The sequence below is a fragment of the Meleagris gallopavo genome, chromosome 14 (genome assembly GCF_000146605.3).
Source record: "Meleagris gallopavo isolate NT-WF06-2002-E0010 breed Aviagen turkey brand Nicholas breeding stock chromosome 14, Turkey_5.1, whole genome shotgun sequence".
Lineage (NCBI taxonomy): Eukaryota > Metazoa > Chordata > Aves > Galliformes > Phasianidae > Meleagris > Meleagris gallopavo.
In genome coordinates, this window is record NC_015024.2 from 9,490,105 (window position 1) to 9,509,781 (window position 19,677).

The following is a 19,677-nucleotide window of genomic DNA, read 5'->3' on the forward strand; positions in this document are numbered from 1 at the left end:
CTCCTTTTTATATTGGCCATTTGGTGGGGAAAGAAATTCAACTCAGAGGGCTTTTTAGAAGAATAAAGCGTTTGAGTTTGTTCTGTTCTAATCCTGGTTACAGAAAATTGACAAGTTCCTGTTAAAGTCTCTTTAAACATAAAATGTAAATACACATGGATTACACCACATTTTTTCTTCTTTGTCCTCTTCTATCTCCCTTTTTAATTTCCCTTATGGCTGTTTTTTTTGTTTTTGTTTTCATTTAAATGTTCCTGTCTTACCCTATAGACAGTTCAGGTTTGGACCCGAGGTTCCGCTGTGCTGGCGCAGTCTCATGGAAGAAAGCTGTGGGTTTGCTTTGTTTCCACAGGTTGCAAGTCTGAACTGAAACGTATGTTAATGATAAGAGCTCTGTGGGAAGAAGATGCAAAGAGGTGTTGAGTGACACTAGAAAAGAATGGTCTAGGAGGTGGGAAGAGAGGATGTAGCTAAAACTAAATACGGTGCTTGCTTTCTGCCAGATCCGTTGCAGCAGAAGCATGGATGTATTCCCAGCTGACAGCCCCCTCGTCTCTCTTTCCCCCTCCTTTTTCTGTCTTCCCCTCTGGGGCTACTCTGTTAGGATGAGTTGCTTCCAAACAGACAATACTTTTCTAGCAGATAAACGGGCACCTAAGAAGCTGTGCTGGTATCTATCATAAACAGACATGCAGCACAGTGAGGGAAATTACGGGATGGGGACCAGCATCATTTGTCATATATTAAAAAAAAAAAAAGGCCTAAAAATCCCAACCAACTCCCCCTCCACTTGAGCAGCGTCCACGAGAAGAGCAAGCAGCGCACTTAAAAACTGTCATTTTCATTCCTAGTCTTTTAATACATTATAAAAAGCTCCAGTTAAACATTCCACCTTGGGCCCTGTTTGTAAAGGATGTGTTTTAGACAGATGGAAGCAGGTGTCTGTCCTGACTATAAATTTGCAGTGGAGGAGATGGGAGATGATTATTTAGGAGGCTTTTGTGGCTTATTCCAGCATCTGCCATTCTACCAGGGCACCTCCTGAAGAGGGAGAGGGACAGGAAGGAGCTGGAGAAATGCTGAGCTGCAGTTCCCTGCCTTGTGCCCACGCAGCATGGAGGCTTCTGCGTGTCTCAGCTCCTTGGTGCTGACAAGGGGAGTGGCAGGGTGAATATTTGGGGTTTATCGGGCGACTTTTGGAATCTCTGTCTAAGAAGCATGGTTGAATCATAGTCTCAGCAAAGCCTACTGACACCTCACATCTGTTAGTTCTCTGTCTGCTTGCCTGACCTTGGTGGATGGTCTAACTGGCCTTTGGTGCAGGGCAAACAACCAAACTTTTTTTTCCTTGTAGTTGAATCAGATTTTGCAGTTCCTGGAACCGGCTATTACAAAATACTTGAGAGATTGGCAAGAGCTAGGCGCATAATTAATTCTTAAAAATCTGATGGTCAGATACCACAAGCGCCCATTCAGCAGTGCTCAGCTGGTGCAGAAGAGTGGCAGCAGTGTGTCAAAGGTGCTGATTCTACTCAAAGATATTTCAGTTTCTGGATTGCAGGCAAGCAGTGGAGGTAGGCTCCCTGTACGTTTTTTTGATTTAATTTACCTGTAGGGTCTCTACTGTGGCCCTACTCTTTTTGGGCATCGCAAAAACAGGCAGAAGTACATCTCACACCAGTCTGTGTGGAGTCACAGTCCTCCCTCTGCTCTATCCCACTCGTTTTTGCCTCTTCTGCTTGTAAAAAAGGGTGAGTGACATCTACGCCCGTACGGGTGAGATGAATATGGCTATCACACAAATAAAATTACTGGCTGCCGAATAACAACAGCTTAATGAAAATGTGAACTGTTAAACAAATAAAGCCAGTCAAGCTCATAACACTTCTGCGTGGAATCTCACTGTATCACCGAGCAGAAATAGAATTAGGCACAGAAGGATGTCTGGAGAGGTTGCCTTGCTGTGCTGGGTGTGTGGGGCTGGGGCGGGCAGCAACGAGCCGTAACCTCGCATGGACATGCAGCTGCAGCAGCTAAGGTTCCAAGCAGGTGGCCATGCCTGTCTCCCATCTGTGTGGGGCAGCGGGTGGCTCGGGATGAGCCCTAGCCCTCAGAGTTTAGAGGATAACTGAGGTTGCTCTCATTTCTTTTTTCTTTTCCCCTCGTTTTATGTAGGCTTGGTCTCTGAGCTGCGTGGAGTCCCCAGCCTGCAAGGATGCATTGAGTCTCGGTCACACCAAGCTTTAGTGCACCCCAGTGTTGGAAACATTGTACGAGTTTACCTTTAACATGTGTTTATTTTTCTGGGTGACCTTGTGAAATTTCCTTGCACTGGATCTGTTTCATGCCGTCCTGCTGCCTTTATCTAATTTGTTTTCTTGTGTATGTTACTGACGTCAAGTGAAGTGTAATTTGTTTGAGAAGTGGTGCTTATAACAAGGATCCTGCTAGTAATCCCTGCTCTGAATCCCTGTATACACAATGTTCCAGGAATAATTAAAGTCAGAAACTTCAATCTGGAGGGATGCACAGGGGAAGCCTGTCCTGAAATGAGGCTTAGCATAGCTGGCCTTCGTACTTCCAGTGCATTTTAACAGCAGGGTTTGCTGTTTTTCTTCCAGAACTGGATTTAAGTAGAAGCTTGACATCCTGAATTTATGCACCTAACACTGCTGTTCATCAGTCAGTATTGTTACCGTATCCTTTCTCTCTCTATTAATTTTCCTCAGTAGTCTACAGGGATCACTTGCCAGCTTGTTTCCAATTCCTGCACCTTCTTGGCGCCTTGTTTTGTAACGTCTTGCATCATGTACTTTCCATTTCTGTAATTCATTTAATTCAAAATATTGGAATGGCTTTGCAAGTATTTATTGCATCTCTTTCTTCCTTCCAGTAGGAGATTACAGGTCACGTATACAACTTAATCCAACGTTGTTTGGCTTCTGGGATTATCTTTTTCCTTTTACCCACTAGGAATGGGGGTACGTGGAAGCTGCTGCCTTTCTGTGTGTGTGTTTTGTGAAAGTTGCTCAGAGCAGAGCTTGGTGGTGCAGCAGTTAAACCCTGCTGTCAGTGTCCCTCAGCAACTGTGTTACTGTTGCTGTCCTTAACTTGCAGATGTTGTGGGTTTAGAGTTTGCAGTAATGAAATTCTGCAATCAGTAAGAGGTTTTCTATTCCTTTTGGCTCTGGAAACGGATATTCACAGTTGGGTGAAGTTCATTTTAATCCTTACAAAACCAGAGCTGTATTTGTACAAGTTGTCGTTGTTCTGCTTTTGGATCCTCCTGGGACTAATCCATGAGTTTGCAAAATGCTCGGGGTGCCTCTGGCTGTGGGGCAGAGGGTTAGGGGTAGGCCCAGCATTATTTCCTCCTCCTGTCCGTTCCTGCCTTCAGCTTGCTCCAGAAAGATGCTGTGCTGTGTTTGCAGCCTCTACCTTCTGATGCATATAGATAGAGGGATGCAATTACCGTCCTCTGAGGTAGAATCATTATGCTGGCTGTAAAGAAAGAGGGTCACAGTCCTAAAGGGAAATGATTTTAAAGCAATCTTGACCAAGTCTAGTAAAGCCTTTTCAGACCACTTAATGCTCAGCCAGTCCTTCACAGCACTTGTGATATGTCTTCTTTACTTGGAAAGAGGCAATGGCACTAATGCTTATCAAGGGATAAAGAAAACCACTGATAAACGGCAGCACAGGGTTGAGGGGAAGGCCCTTGGAGGTGTTCAGGAACTGTGGAGCTGTGGCACTGAAGGTCAGTGGGCATGGTGCGGGTGGGTTGGGGTTGGACTTGGTGATCTTAGAGATCTTTTCTGACCTTAATGATTCTGTGTTAGAGGAAGGCAGAGTTCAACACCGTTTGGTACGTGGAGCTGTGATGAGCAGCAAGCTGAGAGATGCTCTGGCCAATCTGGTGGGAGAGGCAGGCAGCAGCTGCAGGTGAGCTGGGAGCAGCTGGGGCGCAGAGCAGGCGCTGCTTCACGCAGGTGATTTTCTTAATTTCAGTCCTTTGCAGCAGCTGGATAGCCACGGCTCTGTGGGTTTACAAAGCTCTGAGCCAGTACCCAGGAGAGCCAGAACAACTAGTGGTGAAATGCTCCACGTCCAATTTTTGTCCTTTAGAGCTCCTGTGTAATTTTATTGGAAAACAAAAATTGTTTAAATAATGGAACAGACCCAATGAAGTTGTGCAGTGATGCAGAAGGGGTGAGGAAGGGTTATTTCTTTCTTTCCATTACTTTTCCCCTCCAACCTCGCCTCCCAAGTGTGGGTGAAAGCTGCGTGTCAGGCACTAGCCCGGCCCAATGGCTTTTCTTAACAGCAAGAATGAGATTAAATGCAATTAACATCGATTGAACAAAACCCGTCCTCAGTTTGCACTCCAATTAATTAATCAGCCATCCTTTCAGTGGCAACCCTCTGCAGAGCCCTGTTTGTTCCTCCTGGCCCTACCATTTTCCAGCACGTGTCCCAAATGAAAAGAGCTGAGCGTGGCCTCCTGCTCCCTGCTGTGGGTCTGGGGCTCCCGGCTCAGCCAGGGGCTTCGTGCTGCTTGGGGACTGCGGAGCTGCTCAGTCAGTGGCAAAGCATTTCCTGTGAAGCAAGGCTAATGGTGGGAGCTCTCTCTGAGTTAGAACAATTGTCTGGAGGAAATCAATGTTAGAATGCATGAACAAACAGGTGAGGCTTGGAATAGCTGCAGATTGGTTGTGCTGGTAAATAGCTCGGTGTTCTGGCAGTGCAGGGCAATGTGTTTGACAGCACATCCCGGGCGTTTGCTGGAAGTGCTGTTCTGCTGCCCTGCTCTGAGGGCACTGTCCTGGGGAAGCAGCTGAGAAGTCACCGGGTGAGCTCCTCTGCTCTGCGAAGCTGCTAATGCGGAGAAGAGGGACAACAAAACTCTTTTAATAGCATTTTGAATTAATGCTTTTTGTTGCTGCCAGGCATACTCCGGCCCCTTCGTATTCCAAACCCAAGGACAGCAACTGTTGGACTTCTGAAGGATGAGGGAGACAGAGAGGCTTTTCTGTGCAATAACTGTATGGCACAGAAGTGCTACGATCCATTAGTCAGCACAGCTGCTCAGCAGAACAGCCAATACCCCGAATGTAACAGAACAAATTGCACATAACCAAAAAATACCTACAGCATACATCAAACCGGAGTGACTCAAATGTCCCTTACAATGCTCTGGGCTGCTAATAGGCCCACAACAAATGCCTTATCCAGCAGAAAGGCCTTGAACACCCATCTTAGGACAGGTGAGGATTTCTGTAGTTTGTTAGTGCCTCTTTGCAGACGAACAGAGATGAAGAAGTGACTCGGTCACATTACTGAAGTCTGCTGCATGCCTACAGGTCTTCTGGGTTTGAGAAAACTGCTTGTGCATGGTACAGAGCTGGGAACTATGGAGATTAATTTCTACTTTGTCACTGACATTCTAAATGTGCTGACTTGCTTATCATGGGGGTCTGCTCTCTGATTTCTTCATGGCTACGCAGTGCCCAGGTGTGTGAGCACCATGGTGTGACTGCTTGAAGGAATGTTAGAACGAAGGTAAGGCATTCACTGGAGGATACTTGCAGGGTTTACCCCTGTGAGACTAAATGCTGGTTAAATAAATGCATCTTGGTTCAGCTGGGGCTTGGCAGACTGCGTCTGGCAAACTCAGAGGGAAGAGGTTCCTCAAGGCCAGGAGTTCATGGGTTCCACCTGGAGCTGAGGCATGGAGCATGGAGAGGATGCTGAGCTCCTGCACTGAGATACAGCTGTGATGGATTGCCTCGAATGCTATGCTGAAGACACAGTTCTTGTAGATGGTAGAGCTGGGCTGGAGTTCTTCAAATCAGAACCTGGTGTCTACCTAACACTCGGAACAACCTGCTTTCCCTCTGCATGAAGGGAACTGGCACCATCACCATCCTGATTCATCAGTGAGTGCTGCATGCTTCAAGGCTGCTTGCATCCTGAACTCTTACCTAAGACTGCAGCAGAGAGCATCCAAAGCTGGCTGGTTACTCTGTGATGCATCACTTAACTTCAGGCTGAGCCTCAACTTGATTAACTGGGAGGATCTGATCATGCAGGAACAGCTTGTGGCTGTGCGCTGCCTGGGCTTGTTGCTTGTGCAGCCTGGCTGATACATCTGCAATGCTAAGGGTGTGCAGGAGAGAAAAGGCTGCTCCTTCCCCTTCCTAGCTCCTCCTATCCAAGGTAAGGTAAGCACTGTAGCAGCCCTGGGGCATGTTGCAGGGAGGACTCTAGGTTGGAAGGGACCCGAGAGGATGCCAAGTCTGGATCCATGGGGCTGCAGTGCTAGCTGGAGTTGAAACACTGGTGTGAACAGCTGGCTTAGCAAAGAGTGGGTTTAGTCTTGGAGATGTGGCGTCCTTCCACGCTATTACACAGCGTGTGAGGCATGAAATCAATGGAACTGTGCTTTTAAGTAGTTAGCCACAGGTCTATGAACTGACGGCTCAGGAACAGTGAAAACAATTTTGTGCATATGGTGACAAATGTTTTCTTCCATCAACTGCTAACAGACCAGGAGGCCCTCAGAGTCTCCACGTGCAGGTGTGCTACAGCTGGGGGATGCTCTGCAGGAACTGCTGGAGGAGGAGAGCTCTGATCTCTGCCTCTGATCTCCAGTGCTATTGGTGTTAATGATGCCTGCACTGCACAGCACATTCCCCAGAAGATTTGGGGCTGGACAGGTTCAGAGACTGTACTCTGGTTTCCTGTTGTTGTTTGTTTCTTTCTTTTGAAGCAGTGCAGAGTGATTGATAGTATTGTTACCTGCATCTTTTGTTCCCAGAAACTGCCCTTGGTGTGAGAAGCACGGCAGGAAATTGGTGTCTAGCCTGTTTGGCATCCCATCAGCTTTTGGCCCAGTGATGGCTGCAAAAGATTTTGGGAAAGCTTAGTCATGTGGTGTGAGATGGAACCTGATGTTTTTGCACAAGGAGTATTTGTGAGCCTCCAGCTGGATGTGTCCTTGGAATGTGGATGGGCCAGGCTGGGAGGAATTGACTGAGGTTAAGTGCTGGCTGTGTTTTCTCCTGGACAAGTAAAAGAATGTAGTTATGATTATGAACATGAAATTGTGTAACAAAGGTTTTTTTAAATTGCTTTACAGAAAAGTTTTTGGCGTCTTCTGTAGGGGTTAGCTGCAGAGTGGTCATAACAGTGGCTTTACAACAAAGCAGAGTGTTCCTTGACACTTAACTGAAGTGTTACAGTATGAATACAGATAATTACTGTATTGCAAAATTGATTGGGAGCTGTTGCTGCTTTGCTCATTGCATTTAGTGCGAGTGCTATTAGAATTTTTTTAAATGTATTGCACTGTGTGAAATTTGTAAGTCACTAATGGTGAGAAAAATTACCTGGGAAATTAAAGGCAGGCAAGTAATATTGATGGTTCATTTGTCAGGTTTGTGGCTAAGCTTTGTCTAAATAATTTGGCAAACAATTTTCTCTTAATTTTTGAATCTCTTGAAGCTTCTCTGGTTCATTGTTGTTAGAGACAGGGCTGTCTTTGGAGGTGTGTGGTGAGTGTGGTCTCAGCGTGCTGACTTTGCAAGTGTTAAGCAGCAAATACCAGCCTGCTATGCAGAAGCAGCCTAAACAGCACCCTCACCTTCCAGCAGACATTGCCGTGTGTGGTAGCAGCACTGTTTTTATGAGGTGTACCAGAAAGGAGAACATTCAAGGAACCATAGTCTCCTTCCTAAAAATGCCTGCTACAAGGAGTAGAACCAAGCACACATCCAGCCCCAGTTAGCTGGCTGATGGAATCCCATGCAGCTGACTGTTCACGTGTCTTTCTGTGGTTGGCTTTAGAAGGGTTCTGTAAATGTGGGTAAGTATTCTTTGCTCTGTGTTCCATTTTAAGAGGGTTTGTATCTTAAGATAAAAGTTCTTAGTAGGGTAGTGTCTCTGAATTGCTCTCATTTTCTTTCCTCCCTTATGCTGGTCCTGCTCCAAGCATTGGGATGAGTGGTGTGCGTTTGGCAGCTGCTGATCCAAGTGCTCCCATGTCCTGCTGGGGCTGAGGCTTAGTGTGGAGCTGTGCTCACTCCTGCTCAGCTGCTCTGAGCCTCAGCTGGCTCTATGGCCTCTCTCTCCTGCTGCAGGCCATCAGATTTATAAGTCCTGATCGTTTGCAACTGACCTTATGTTCTTCTTCATAGAATTAGCCTTGCCTTTGATATCATGACCTGCTCTCTTGCCTCCACAGTCCTCTGTCACCTTCATTGTCTGACTGCATTTTGCAGAAGGCAATACCTGATACATTTTCTGAGGAATTTTCTGTAGCCTGTCACCCATGCAGCATTGCTCCTTTGTTTCTGAAAGAAATAGTCCAAGATCAACAGCTGTGTAACTAACTGGCTGCTTTTTCCTTTGTCTCCTTTTTTTTTTTCTTCCAGGAGCTTTTAGTTAACTCTGGATAAACATCAGCCACCAAAGAGCAGAGGACAGGGACCACAGATGCTCCCTGGAAGGCCCAGCATCCTTCTGGATAGACGCTGACTAAAACTGGTGCCTTCTGCCCTTCGTGGTCCAAGACAATGATGATTCCTCTTTTAATGGCCTGCATGTATTGGTCTGTGTGGATGCTTCTGGAACCAGACAGAGGGTGGTAGGAGAGGGGAACACTGTTACTTCATTTTTGTATTGTAATAGAATAGAATGTAAAGAATGGTCTTGACTCCAGCACGACTTGTTGCTTGGAGGCATACTCCACACAGGCCTGGTTTACCCTGTGCTAGCTTTGGTTTCACCAACCCCTGTCTGAGTTTCAAGAGTTGTTATTTTTGTCCATTTGCTCCAGAATTAAGGGACTAAAGTACTTAGAAATAACCCTGACTAGCTTGTTGGGATTAGCTGTTCCTAGCATGCTCTGATTGGCTACACCAGCAGGCATGTTTCTTCCCTTCTGAGGTTCTCTCCTAAGTAATAAAGTGTTTAATGTTCACTGTGTGCTGTGAGATACTTTCAGTCCCATGAGTTTGTAGATTGCTGTTTCCTACCTCCTACCCGTGCCAATGAAAACTCCCACCAAGTATGGGGAATGGAAGCATTTCCAATCACAGTTTATAAATCACAAAACTTGTTTTAGGTCCCAGGCTGAATGAGGTTGGCTTATTTGAAAGTACTTGGAAGAGTGCAAAGTCCTGGCCAAAGAGAATCAGCGTTGGTGAATCATACTGAAAAACACCCTGCCTGCTGAATGCAGAGCCCTAGCTGTCTTTCTTTCCTCTAGTTGTTATGTGCAGTTCCTCCTCTGCTGTCCACTGTGCACTTTGGCCTCGTTTGGTTGTGTGCCTTTTCCTGCAGCCAAGTGGGAACTCTGTTTCTCTCGTCTCATCCTGCCAGAGGAAGGTGCAACAGATACACCTGTCAGTAAAACAGGAACAGGTCTAAGTTTGTAACTCCATTCCCTTTCTCTGCCTAAAGCCTCTCCTCCACTTGGCAGCTTCTGCTGCTCGTGTCCTCCTTACTGTGTCTGACAGGTTCTGAAGAATGTGATCGTGGATTTTTGGAGGTCGCATCAGATTTTAATGCAGTGTTTATGAAAATAAATGAGGGGAACTGAGAACTGTTTTCTATGTTATATTCTGCTTTCGGGTAGCAACTTAGAACTTCATATCTTCATTAAAGCAACAAAATTCCTTTCCTTTCGAGAGCTGATGCCACAACTGTCTTCTTCCTCAGAATCTTTGCCTGCTTGTTGTTGTTAGCAAAAATTCCAACGCTTCATCACTGTGCCGATCAGACTTGTTATCTCCAAAGGAAGGGGGGTTTCCCAAAGCAAGGTAGGATACTTTGTGTCCTCAGGTCTGTTTGTGGCAGCATTGGGTGGGCTTCTGCTGGGACTGCCAAGCCGGCTTCCGGATCTGCTTGTGATAGCAGGGTTCTACAGAGCAGCAGGACTTCTGCTGCTGCATGTGGAAATGTGAAGAAGCAAGGCCTGTCGCTGACTAGATTTTAAATTGTCGTTGGTCTGAAGAGGAAAAATACCTATTTTGTCTCTTCTTCATTTTCCTCTTGCCCCCATCTAATGTTGCCTTGGCATAAGTAATTTGCATGTCATTATTTCAGCTGCCCTAAATTGGGGGGGACTATGATGCCAGGGCTGATTATCAGGCAGCACTGGACAATTTTTTTCTGTTAGGCAACCGTAATACATATCCACGCTCTTTTGTAATGAGCTTTATTTACCAAATTGGCAATTCCTCTGTTGAGAAATAACTGATTACAGTATTCAGGGAGTTGCTGTCATCTCAAGATACGCAGGTGTCTGTGGAACATAAACAGATGCGATCGTTCAGACAGTGAACTCAATTGATAGAGGGTAGAGGAAAATATCAGCCATAAAATCATAAATGTAACATCTCCAGTTAATGTTGGCCAGCTGCACTGCGGCTGTTTTGTAGCCCAACAAGGACAAAGTGGCACTCTGAGGCCATGCAGCACCTCCAGATGAGGGACTGCTTGATTATTAGCTGAAAATATACCTCTTGCACATCATCCTACTTCAGCATCGTCTTCTTAACCCGCAGTCTCTGAGGATAGAAATCAGTTCATCGTGCAGCATTAAGGGTTGGAAACTGCTCTGTCCTGCCACGCTACGTTGGATTTTGGTGATGAATGGCTGCAGACTTCTTGGCGACCCCAATGTGGGGATTGGGTTTCAGCTGCTCACTCCGCAGTTCTGCCCCTTTCCTTTGGTGCTGCACAGCTGCCACAAGTAGTTTTGTTGCTGTGGTTGCCCTCATCATCAGCCTGGTTGGCTAAGCCTGGAAAAAAATGACGAGGAGAGATGTTAATGGGAAACTGCTGAAGATGAAGTGCAGTTTGCAAAGCCACAGCTGCCATTTGGGTGAAAAATCTACAGGTAATGCATCTTTGAGTGAGAGTTTTTTCATATTCCTCCCCTGTTCCTATCACAGAAGCCCTTGCAAAGATAGAAGAAGCCCTACATCTGCTCTTAGGCTTCCTGTCCTTATGTTTCTCCTTAGCTGCTTCTTGGATCTCTGGAACATTAATCTTCTTTCATGTAAGATTGCGACAGCAGGTCTCAGTTACGCTCTGAAGTGGCAGAGATGGTTATTCCTGGTAGTCAGTGCTGAATAGATGTCCTTAGCACACAGCCCCTGTCACAGCTGGAATTAGTGGGCAGCTTGGACTGCAGGATAAACAAGAGCTGAGCCTTTTGTAGATGTTGTATGGGAGGCAGTTTCCTCCAAGGCAAGTTTGAGGTAGGGTAAGGGCAGCAAGCCGTGCTGCTCTCTGTGCCACATGTGCTTGATAAAAAGGAGCTCTGCCATGTCCGGGACTGTGACCCTTTTCACCTACTAAAACCAAAATTCCCAGTGCCAGATGTAGAGCTCTGTTCAGCTGAACAGCTGCATGTCCATTTTGCCTGCCCGGTTATTGTGGTTCTGTGTGCAAGTTGGGTAATTGTGTGTACAAATGCACCCAGTAATTCGGATGCAGTGTGCGCAATTGTGGTAATTTCATGTAAAAATACAGGCTTTCAGAGCGCCCACTTTACAAGTCCGAATTGTTTTAAAACCGACCAGATGAATGGAAGGAATAACCTTTTTATTCATGCATAATTTCTTGGTGTTGCAGAACAAAAACAGCGAAGTAAGAGGAGATAAAGCAAATAACAGAACTGATAGAAATTTTCCAGTAGGCTTCAATAGGTTTTTAAATGAAACATTCCACAAGCGCTTTGAGATTCTGGTGTGCAAGGACATCTCGGGCTCTCTAAGCACCAAATTTGTGATCTTGCATATGAACACAAACCGTTGCCTCCTGTTGTTAATATTTCACACTTGGCTTTGCAAGATGTTTTATCTAATATCCTGTCTGCATTCAGGCTTCAACCAATCCTGCCTTGTCCACAACAGGAGAGGCTGGAGGAGGAAGGCAATTGCCAAGCACGTCTGTAATCTATGTAGGAGGGTTTTGTGTAGCTGTAGGGGGAGAAGAGTAAGTCTCATTTCCTATTTTATAGTCTGCTGAATCCTGTGATCTCATGCTGTGTGTCCCCTTTCTAGGCAGAATTTTTCCATTTGTCTTTTGAATTATTGTAATTTTTTATTTCCAAACTGGTTAAAGGTGTTTGCAGCTTGTCGCTAAACTATCTCATTCCCTAAGGAGTCTCATTGCCAGTTCTTCTACGTGTCTCAGGACCACGTTCTTTGGTTTGCCTGGTGCCTTGGTCTTTTCAGGTTAGAAGCAGTACTGATGCTCCAAGAGTTGCTGTAATTCAGTGCTCCTGGTGTAAATGCAGCCTGCAGCGAGCTATTGCACCCTCTTCTCCTTTCAGCACAGCACTCTGGGAAACTCATGGGAGCCAGTTCTGAGTGCTCTGAGTCCTGCAGGTCTGTAGCCTCACACCTGCTCCTCTATTTATTTTTTTGTCCTTGGAGAAGATGCATGTGATGCTCCCTAAATGACTTGCCTGACCTTCTGAGCTGTCAGCCTTATCACTGTTCATTGTGCATGTCTTGGCTTCCCGTCACTGTGTTGGGTGACTGAAGGGTGATGGGGACTGGAGTGATTAGCCTGGGCCACCCTCTGCTCACTGAGATTGTTGGGGCAGAAACGATGCTCCTGCCCCCGTGTTAATTACCCAGCAGTGGTCCTTGCAAAGCCTGGGGCAAAGCTGGAGGGAGCAAACGGAGCAGCTGTTGGTCTCAGGAGAGCTCTGTGTCAAAAGTGTCTTGGATTTAATGACACGTGCTCTTTTCAGATGTTATACAAAGGTCGGCACGTGGCAGTGAGCTTTCCTTTGTCACGCTGCAAGGTAGAGCAGCAAACAAACTTACAGTTTCCAAGTTGCAGATGAAATCAGCTGCTCCTTCTGGGGTATGTAACAAACTGCACCTGATGCCAGCTTCCCTTTGCAAATGGCCTAAATTAGATGTTCTTCCTGCTTTTGCTTGATGGAGTAGAACTGCTTGGTCCAGCAGTTCCTTTTGTACAAAGTGTTACGAGATGTTGATGCTTGTGTTTGGTTCCTGCTGCCTGCTGTTGCGTTATGTGGGAGCTATGGCATGAAAGACTTGCTACCCCAAGGAGAACAGGGAAGGGGAAGTTTCCTCTGATTCCTAACTTTGGCCCCTTCCCTTGTTTTGTTCTGTTTTTTAGAAATAAGTACAAATTCTACAATACAAAAATGATATCTCTGGGGTGTATTTGCTAATTTGCTGAGCCCGAACCAAGCCCTTTGGCTCACAGGGCTCTTTTGGAGGGTCAGGATCTGCTCACCCTCTCAAAAATCCTCCTTTAGTACTGAATTAGTACAGGGTTGGTAGCTGTGGAGAAAGTTGTCTTCATCTCCTATTTCCTACTGCTAACATTTATGGCAAACTGGTGCATGTGGTTCAGTATATTTCCTATTTTCTTCTGTATTAAAAATGTTATAATCGGTGTTTAAGACTGGGAAAGATTATCGGGTCACCCAGACTGCAAAGTAGGAAACGGCATAGGGTAGGAGCAGCAACAAGGCCTTGGCTTCCTGGGCATCATGCAGGAAACTCAGAATCCTCTTGGGTTCTCTACTGGTTCCTCCTTTCAGATGTTTTTTTCTGTACCACTGAGGACTCGTTTCACTGATGCTGGACCTGCTCTGAGGGAGCTGCCCTCCTCTGAAGGCTGTGTGCTTAGGTATGTTTTGACCCAGTTGCATCATTAACCGATGTACATACCCTGAAGGATGCGAATGGATAATTTAAACCCTACAGCTGATGGAATAGCCACCCGTACCATGGATAGCCTCAGCATTCATGCCGTGAGTCTGCATCCACCTGCTGAGGCCGTGCAGGTGCAGGCACAAGGGTCCCTGCTTTGGTACGTGGTGTTGGGCTATCACCGAGGTGCTGGAATGGCTCCAACTGGCAATTATTTTTCTTACAGCTTTAGATCAGTTTTGTATTATTTAGTTCTTGAACTGCCTGAGCTAATTTCTATAATGGGCACCAGCTGAGGGACGTCAGCAAGAATGAAAGGGTGTTATTTTTTCCCTCCTACGACTGCACGAACATCCTTCTGCATCCATTCTCTGGATGATGGAGTCCATCGACAAAGCCAGTTTGATTTTTATTTTCTATGAATGGGGAGTGCCACTGTAAGTCAGGATTAGCTAAACATAACATTAAAAATAAAGCACAGCTATTAATTTAATGGGTTCCTCGTTACAACCATCATAAAACAAGTAAACAGGGACTCTGCCAGTGCTGCCGTGCATTCCCCCTCCGAGCAGTTGAACCAAGGGAGAGATTTGAGTTTTTGCCATTTGATACAGCACTGAGCGCGTGTGGCTTTTAAAAAATTAATTCTTCACTTTTCCTTCAGTAGCCTTTCAGCTGCTGCAGTCTTGCTGGTGACTGTGAGGAAGCTTCGTGCCTTTAACGAGCTGGGGGAAACGCCGGTTCAGGATTTAGCTTGAATCATATCAGCAAAAATAAAAGCTCGCTAAAGGCAGAGAAATTGCTCTTTATGGGCTGCTTCAATGAAATAGCCTTGATAGTCCCCTTAATCCTTATTTACTTATTTTTTTTTTTTTTGCAAGCCTTCTTTGTATTGCATGTTTTTTCCTCTACACCTTAGCTTCCAGTGAGCTGTTGCCAGCCCCTGATAACTTCCTTGGATTGCAATTTATTGGATTAGGTGGCTCAGTGCTGTGCATCTGATGCTGAGCGTTGCACGTAGCCTCAGCCTGACGTCTGCATCGTGCCACAGGTTGGTGCTGCTCACAGACACGGCTTTGCCATTGCATCTTGGGGCTCCAAGCGTGGCCCGGCAGAGTGCAAGCTGACAGCAGGCATACCTGGGTGCTGGGCTTATTCCCAACTTAATTTGGTGCTTGCGTGATGCTGCGGGGAAAATGCTCAGCTGTTTATTTCTCTGCTGCGTTCTTATTGTTTTATATAGTGCTTTTGGTGCGCTGAAGTAAGTGTTTGCAGGCTGACGGGCAGTTTAGAAAATTGAATACCCACAGTAATGTATTTCATGTACTTTGTGGCTGCTTTCCCCACCATCCTAATGAAACCCAGCCATGGAAGCTCAGTGCCAGCTGTCGGCTTCACCCAGCCAGCAGTGGGCCTCACCTCCCTGGTGCCAGGAAAATTAACTGAAAGAAAGGGTCACAATTCAGACAGACAGAGAGAAGAGAGATTCAGCTGCAGTGCCTAAGCCGATAATCTTCTTGGAAGCACCCTCAGACAGCAGGGTCTGGTACTTCAGCTCCTCCAAGAACAAAACTTAAGTCCTTTCTGGAGGCTGCAGGTGGTCTTGCACTGCTTGTTGCTGATACAGAACTCAAGTAGTTTTGCTGAAGGCTATTTTCAGCCAGAGAGCGAGTTTAGATCCATGTGGATGATAGGAGTCTGATCTCAAGGTGATGATATACAAGTGTGACATCAGGAGAAAGAGGTGTTTGCTTCCTCTTTGTGACTGATGAGCCAGGTGTTTTCAAAGCATAATTTTTGTAAAAACAAACAAACAAAAAAACAACAAAGCAAAAACTCCAATCAGCAGTGCAAGGAATTGCAGAAAAATGAGGCCGATGTGCTTGCCATGATTTTAAGCCAATCTTACATCATCCTTCTGAGCATAGCCGTAGTCACTGCCCACTGCTTACCTTGTGGATCTGCTGGGGAGGTCCAACCTTACAAAGGGAAAACCAAACCCACCTATTAACTCCAGAGGTTTTCACTAAGTTGTACTTAGAGAAAACTGGGCTCATGCTCACTTTTGAGTCACTGGAAGTGAAAGTTGATGCTTTAACACTGCTACAGACCTTCCAGCCCTCCTGGGCAAGGAAATGATGATACGATCACAGCTCATCTCAGTAGGTAGAATTCTGCCATTCTCAGCTCCAAAGAAAATTAGATTTTCATAAGGAGTACAAGGTAAAAGATTCCTGAAGTCAGAAGCCTTTACCATTCACTGTGAATGTGGGCAGTGGGGCCAAAAGTATGATGTGGCTCAGCCCAGCTCCTGGCCCTGTGTCCACACAGGGAGAGCCACCTCGCTTTGGTCCAGAGGAGTTATTTCACCCAGCCTTCTATTTTAGGGTAAGCAATTTATAAATTGGTCTGTAACATTTCCTCTTGTTATTCCACAGCTCTACAAAACCTTCATCCCGAAAAATCTTTTGAGATTTTCAACGTAGATCAAAGCCCTACCTGAAGACTGCAGGAACAGAACTTGTGTGTCCAAGAAGGCTGTGCCTGGCCCGGTGTTGTCTTGCTCATGCTGAGCCTGAGTTTTTGGGGGCAGGAGGGGAAGTGCTCAAGGAAAAGGAGTAGTAAAAATATACTTTTGACTGTGGAAAAAATAGCACCTTTGGATCTCATTTCCTCCAAGAACTTGAATTAGTGAGTAGTGGTGAGGGGGAATGGCAGAGCTGGCCAATGAGAGCCACTAAAATGCCCTTAGTCTAAACTTCTTACCTGCAGACTCACTGGTGATTTTGTAGCCCCTTGGAGTTGGCAGTGGATGGATGTACTGCAGTACCCCACGAGTGAGATGTGGATGTCTGGAGCAGGCTCAGGTAGCTTCTGCCCTTCCTAAAGCACTCTGCAGGGTCTGAGGCTCTCCATGCAAACTGATGCTGCTCTGCCTCCTATTTATGCTCCGTAAGTGATTGAGTGTTTGTGTTTTATTAATGCCAATAACTTCAGCTGTTGGTACACAACTTGATATTTATATTTATTTGTAATATCCAGACTTTTTTCTGTCTAGATTAATCCTCAAGTTAATCTGATGCTGAGCTATTATTGTGACAATTGAGTATACAACTTGACATTCATGCTGTATGTTGTGTGGCTAATTTATGTAACTCAATTTATAAATTACACAAATTGCTTTCATAATTTACTGCATACCTTGTACACTTCACCATAATAATCCCCGTTTGCAATTTAAACAATCCTTATAGTAAGAATAATTTACACTGAAGACTCTTGAATAATTTTGCAATCTATTCCTGGACAGATAAGGAGCCAAGTTTGCTAAACATTTAGTGGTGTTAGGTTTAATTTATTAATCTCCTGTCCCAGCTTCAGGCTGAGCCGTAGCCCATCCTCACCCCAGGCCTCCCGTGGTGCCCTGTGCTGTTCTGCTGCCAGGAAGGGACGTTCCCCTTCGGCCACCTCCAGCCTGTGCCATCAGGGCACCACGACTCCTCCCAGCCACCCATGAGGCCAACAAACAGTTATTGATGTGCACAAGGCTGGCACGTGGGCAGCTGGACCCACGCAGCCCCCAGACCCGCGTGGGCAGACCTGACCCTGCCTGCTCTGTAACTATCCGCTGGAAGCCGAAACAATTAGGAGTCTTTGCTCTCCCCTCCCTCCCTTCCCCCTCCTCCTAATTGTTTCTGGCAAAAAAAGGTTGGTTAAACTCAGAAAATATCCCTTTTCTCCCCACTCCTAAGCACGAGACTCTTGATTTTCTCTTTATATTTGTATTCAATTAATTCCCGCAAAAGGCTCTAACTGTATTTTGTGGTATAATTTCTTCCTTTGTCTCTCTCTCTCATTGTTAATCCTCGCGTATTCAGTTTTTCCCCTCCCTTTTCCCCTAGATTTGAAATTCTATTACCATTTCAGAAGGCAGGCGTTTGAAGAGAAAATTGAATACCCGTCCAGCCTTGTTAAGAAGGGACGTTCGGTGCTCCCGGTAATTTGTGAGGCAGATTTCTCCCCTCCGTTGCTCGTGACCGGGATCAGCCCCGTGTCCGTGGGGGCAAGGCGGTGTTTGCTGTGCACCCCGAGTGGGCGGCTGTGTGAGGGGATGCGATGACACGGAGACGAGCCGCGCCCCACCGGGGTGCCCGTTCTCGTTTGTCACACAGCCGTGTCACTGACGGAGCTGCGGGCTGGGTGGAAAAATCACGCGTGGGGACGTGCGGTGGTGATTCCCTGCGCCTTCTGGCTGGGACCTTCTGGCAGGCAGCACGAGGTGGCACTGTGGCTCCGCGTTCTGCTCCTTCCCCGGCAGCCCTGGCTCTGCGCCCGGGGGCTGCGGGGCGCTCAGCTCTGCTCGGCGCGGGGCCGAGTCCTCGTGTAGGCTGAGGCCTAACGGAGCGGTGCTCCTCCAGCACGGCGGGCACCGCCAGATAAGACGTAAAACTGCTGGAGCCTCCGCAGGAGAGCTGTGGAGGTGGCGAAGGGTCTGCGCGAGGAGCCCGGAGCTCTCGGCGGGCTGTGGGGGCCCGTGGCGGCGCTCCCGCCTCCTCCTGCTGCACAAATTACACGGCTCTGCTGAGCTGCAGTGAAATGTGCCCAGGGAGTGCACTGGGGCTGGCTGCTATGGCTCTGCTGGAGCAGCGTGCTGGGGGCGTGGAAGTTGTGAAGGGTCTGGAGCACAAGTGGCTCGGAGAACTGGGGTTGTTCAGTCTGAAGAAGAGGAGGCTCGGGGGGAACTTATCCCTCTTAACAATGTGCTGAAAGGAGGTGGTGGTGAGGTGGGGATTGGGCTCTGCTTGCAGGTAACGGTGATAGGATAGGAATTGAAGGTCTCAAGTTGTACCAGGGGTGTTCAGGTTGGATATTAGGAAAAATTTCTTAGAAGGAGCAGTAGTGCATTGATACTGACTGCCCAGGCAGTGCTGGAGTCAGCATCCCTGAAGGGGAGAAGAACCGTGGAGATGAGGCATGGAGGGATGTGATTGTAGGCATGGTGGGGTGGGTTGGTGGTCGTAGAGGTCTTTTCCAACCTGAATGATTCGAGGATTCTATTTCTAGTGTGCTGTGGGTGGTGACTGGTTTCTGAGGGTTTTGCTCCTGTTTCTGGTTGCATTTCACAATTACAAGGTAGGGAGTGCTTGCTTTCTCCCCTCTTGCATCTCAGGCATCCTGCGGTGTGGTGCTTCCCACGGTGGGTTTGAGTCTGTGCTCAGAAATGCACCATCTCTCAGCACTGTGCTGTGGCTGGAAGCTGCTGCCTGCCTCCCATTGCAGTGCTGCACCTGTGGTTTAATCTTTCTCAAAACAGGTGCCCTGTGTTGGATGAGGGTTTAATTTCTCTGATTTTATTCTTATTGAAGAAATATTCAAAAAGCAACAAGGAGAAAATGAAAAAGCACTCAGTGGCTGGTGATGGGCTGGGAGCTGTGGTTGGCAGGCACTTGGTGGGCTTAATTCCGCTGGGTGCTGGCAGTGGGAAAGGGGTGTCTGTGGGGGCTGAGGGGCTAAGGCAGGGCAGGAGGCAGCCCACAGCATGTAGGAGAGGTGTTTGGGGGCCTGGAATGTGCTGAGGCGAGGGGGTCCAGCGGCACACTTGTGTAATAGAGATTCCTTCTCTAATCTCATGGGTTTTTGTAGCCCAGAGCCCAGGTGGATTGCAGCGCACGCAGCCTTGTGCTGTGCTTTATTACAAGCTGGTTAATAACTCCGTACTGATGGTTTGTTAAAGGAGTTAATTTACCCTGGACTCTTTGCTCATTTAGGCTGCAAGGCTCAGCCAAGGCTACACCAGCCTGAGCCTTTCTAGTTTGCCTCCAGCAGCAAAATTCACCCTTCAGGCTCGTGCCTGGGTGAGAAGCGTGTGAACAGGGCTGGGTCCCTGCAGTTCCCCTGGTATCACTCTCCTCCTGCCCTGCAGTTCCTGTGCCATCAGCTGTGCTAAGGAGTGCAGCATCCTGCC

General features: G+C 47.0%; 1 protein-coding gene across 7 annotated transcripts in view; it reads left to right on the plus strand.

Annotated features, from left to right (window-relative positions):
- The window catches only part of CHCHD6 (coiled-coil-helix-coiled-coil-helix domain containing 6), a 107,883-nt gene extending 91,518 nt beyond the window's left edge, over nt 1–16,365 (plus strand). For 6 of the 7 annotated variants that reach the window (XR_002119616.2, XR_002119617.2, XR_004161307.1 and 3 more), the window contains one exon: nt 8,433–8,980. Coding sequence is in view for 4 of the 7 variants with exons in the window: in XM_010718542.3 (XP_010716844.1) it covers nt 8,433–8,456 (24 nt within the window). In the remaining 3 variants the exon portion in view is untranslated. Of the gene's footprint in view, nt 1–8,432; nt 8,981–16,150 lie in introns of those variants that run through there. The other variant, XM_019620122.2, reaches the window with a different exon arrangement.
- Nucleotides 16,366–19,677: the final 3,312 nt, after the last annotated feature.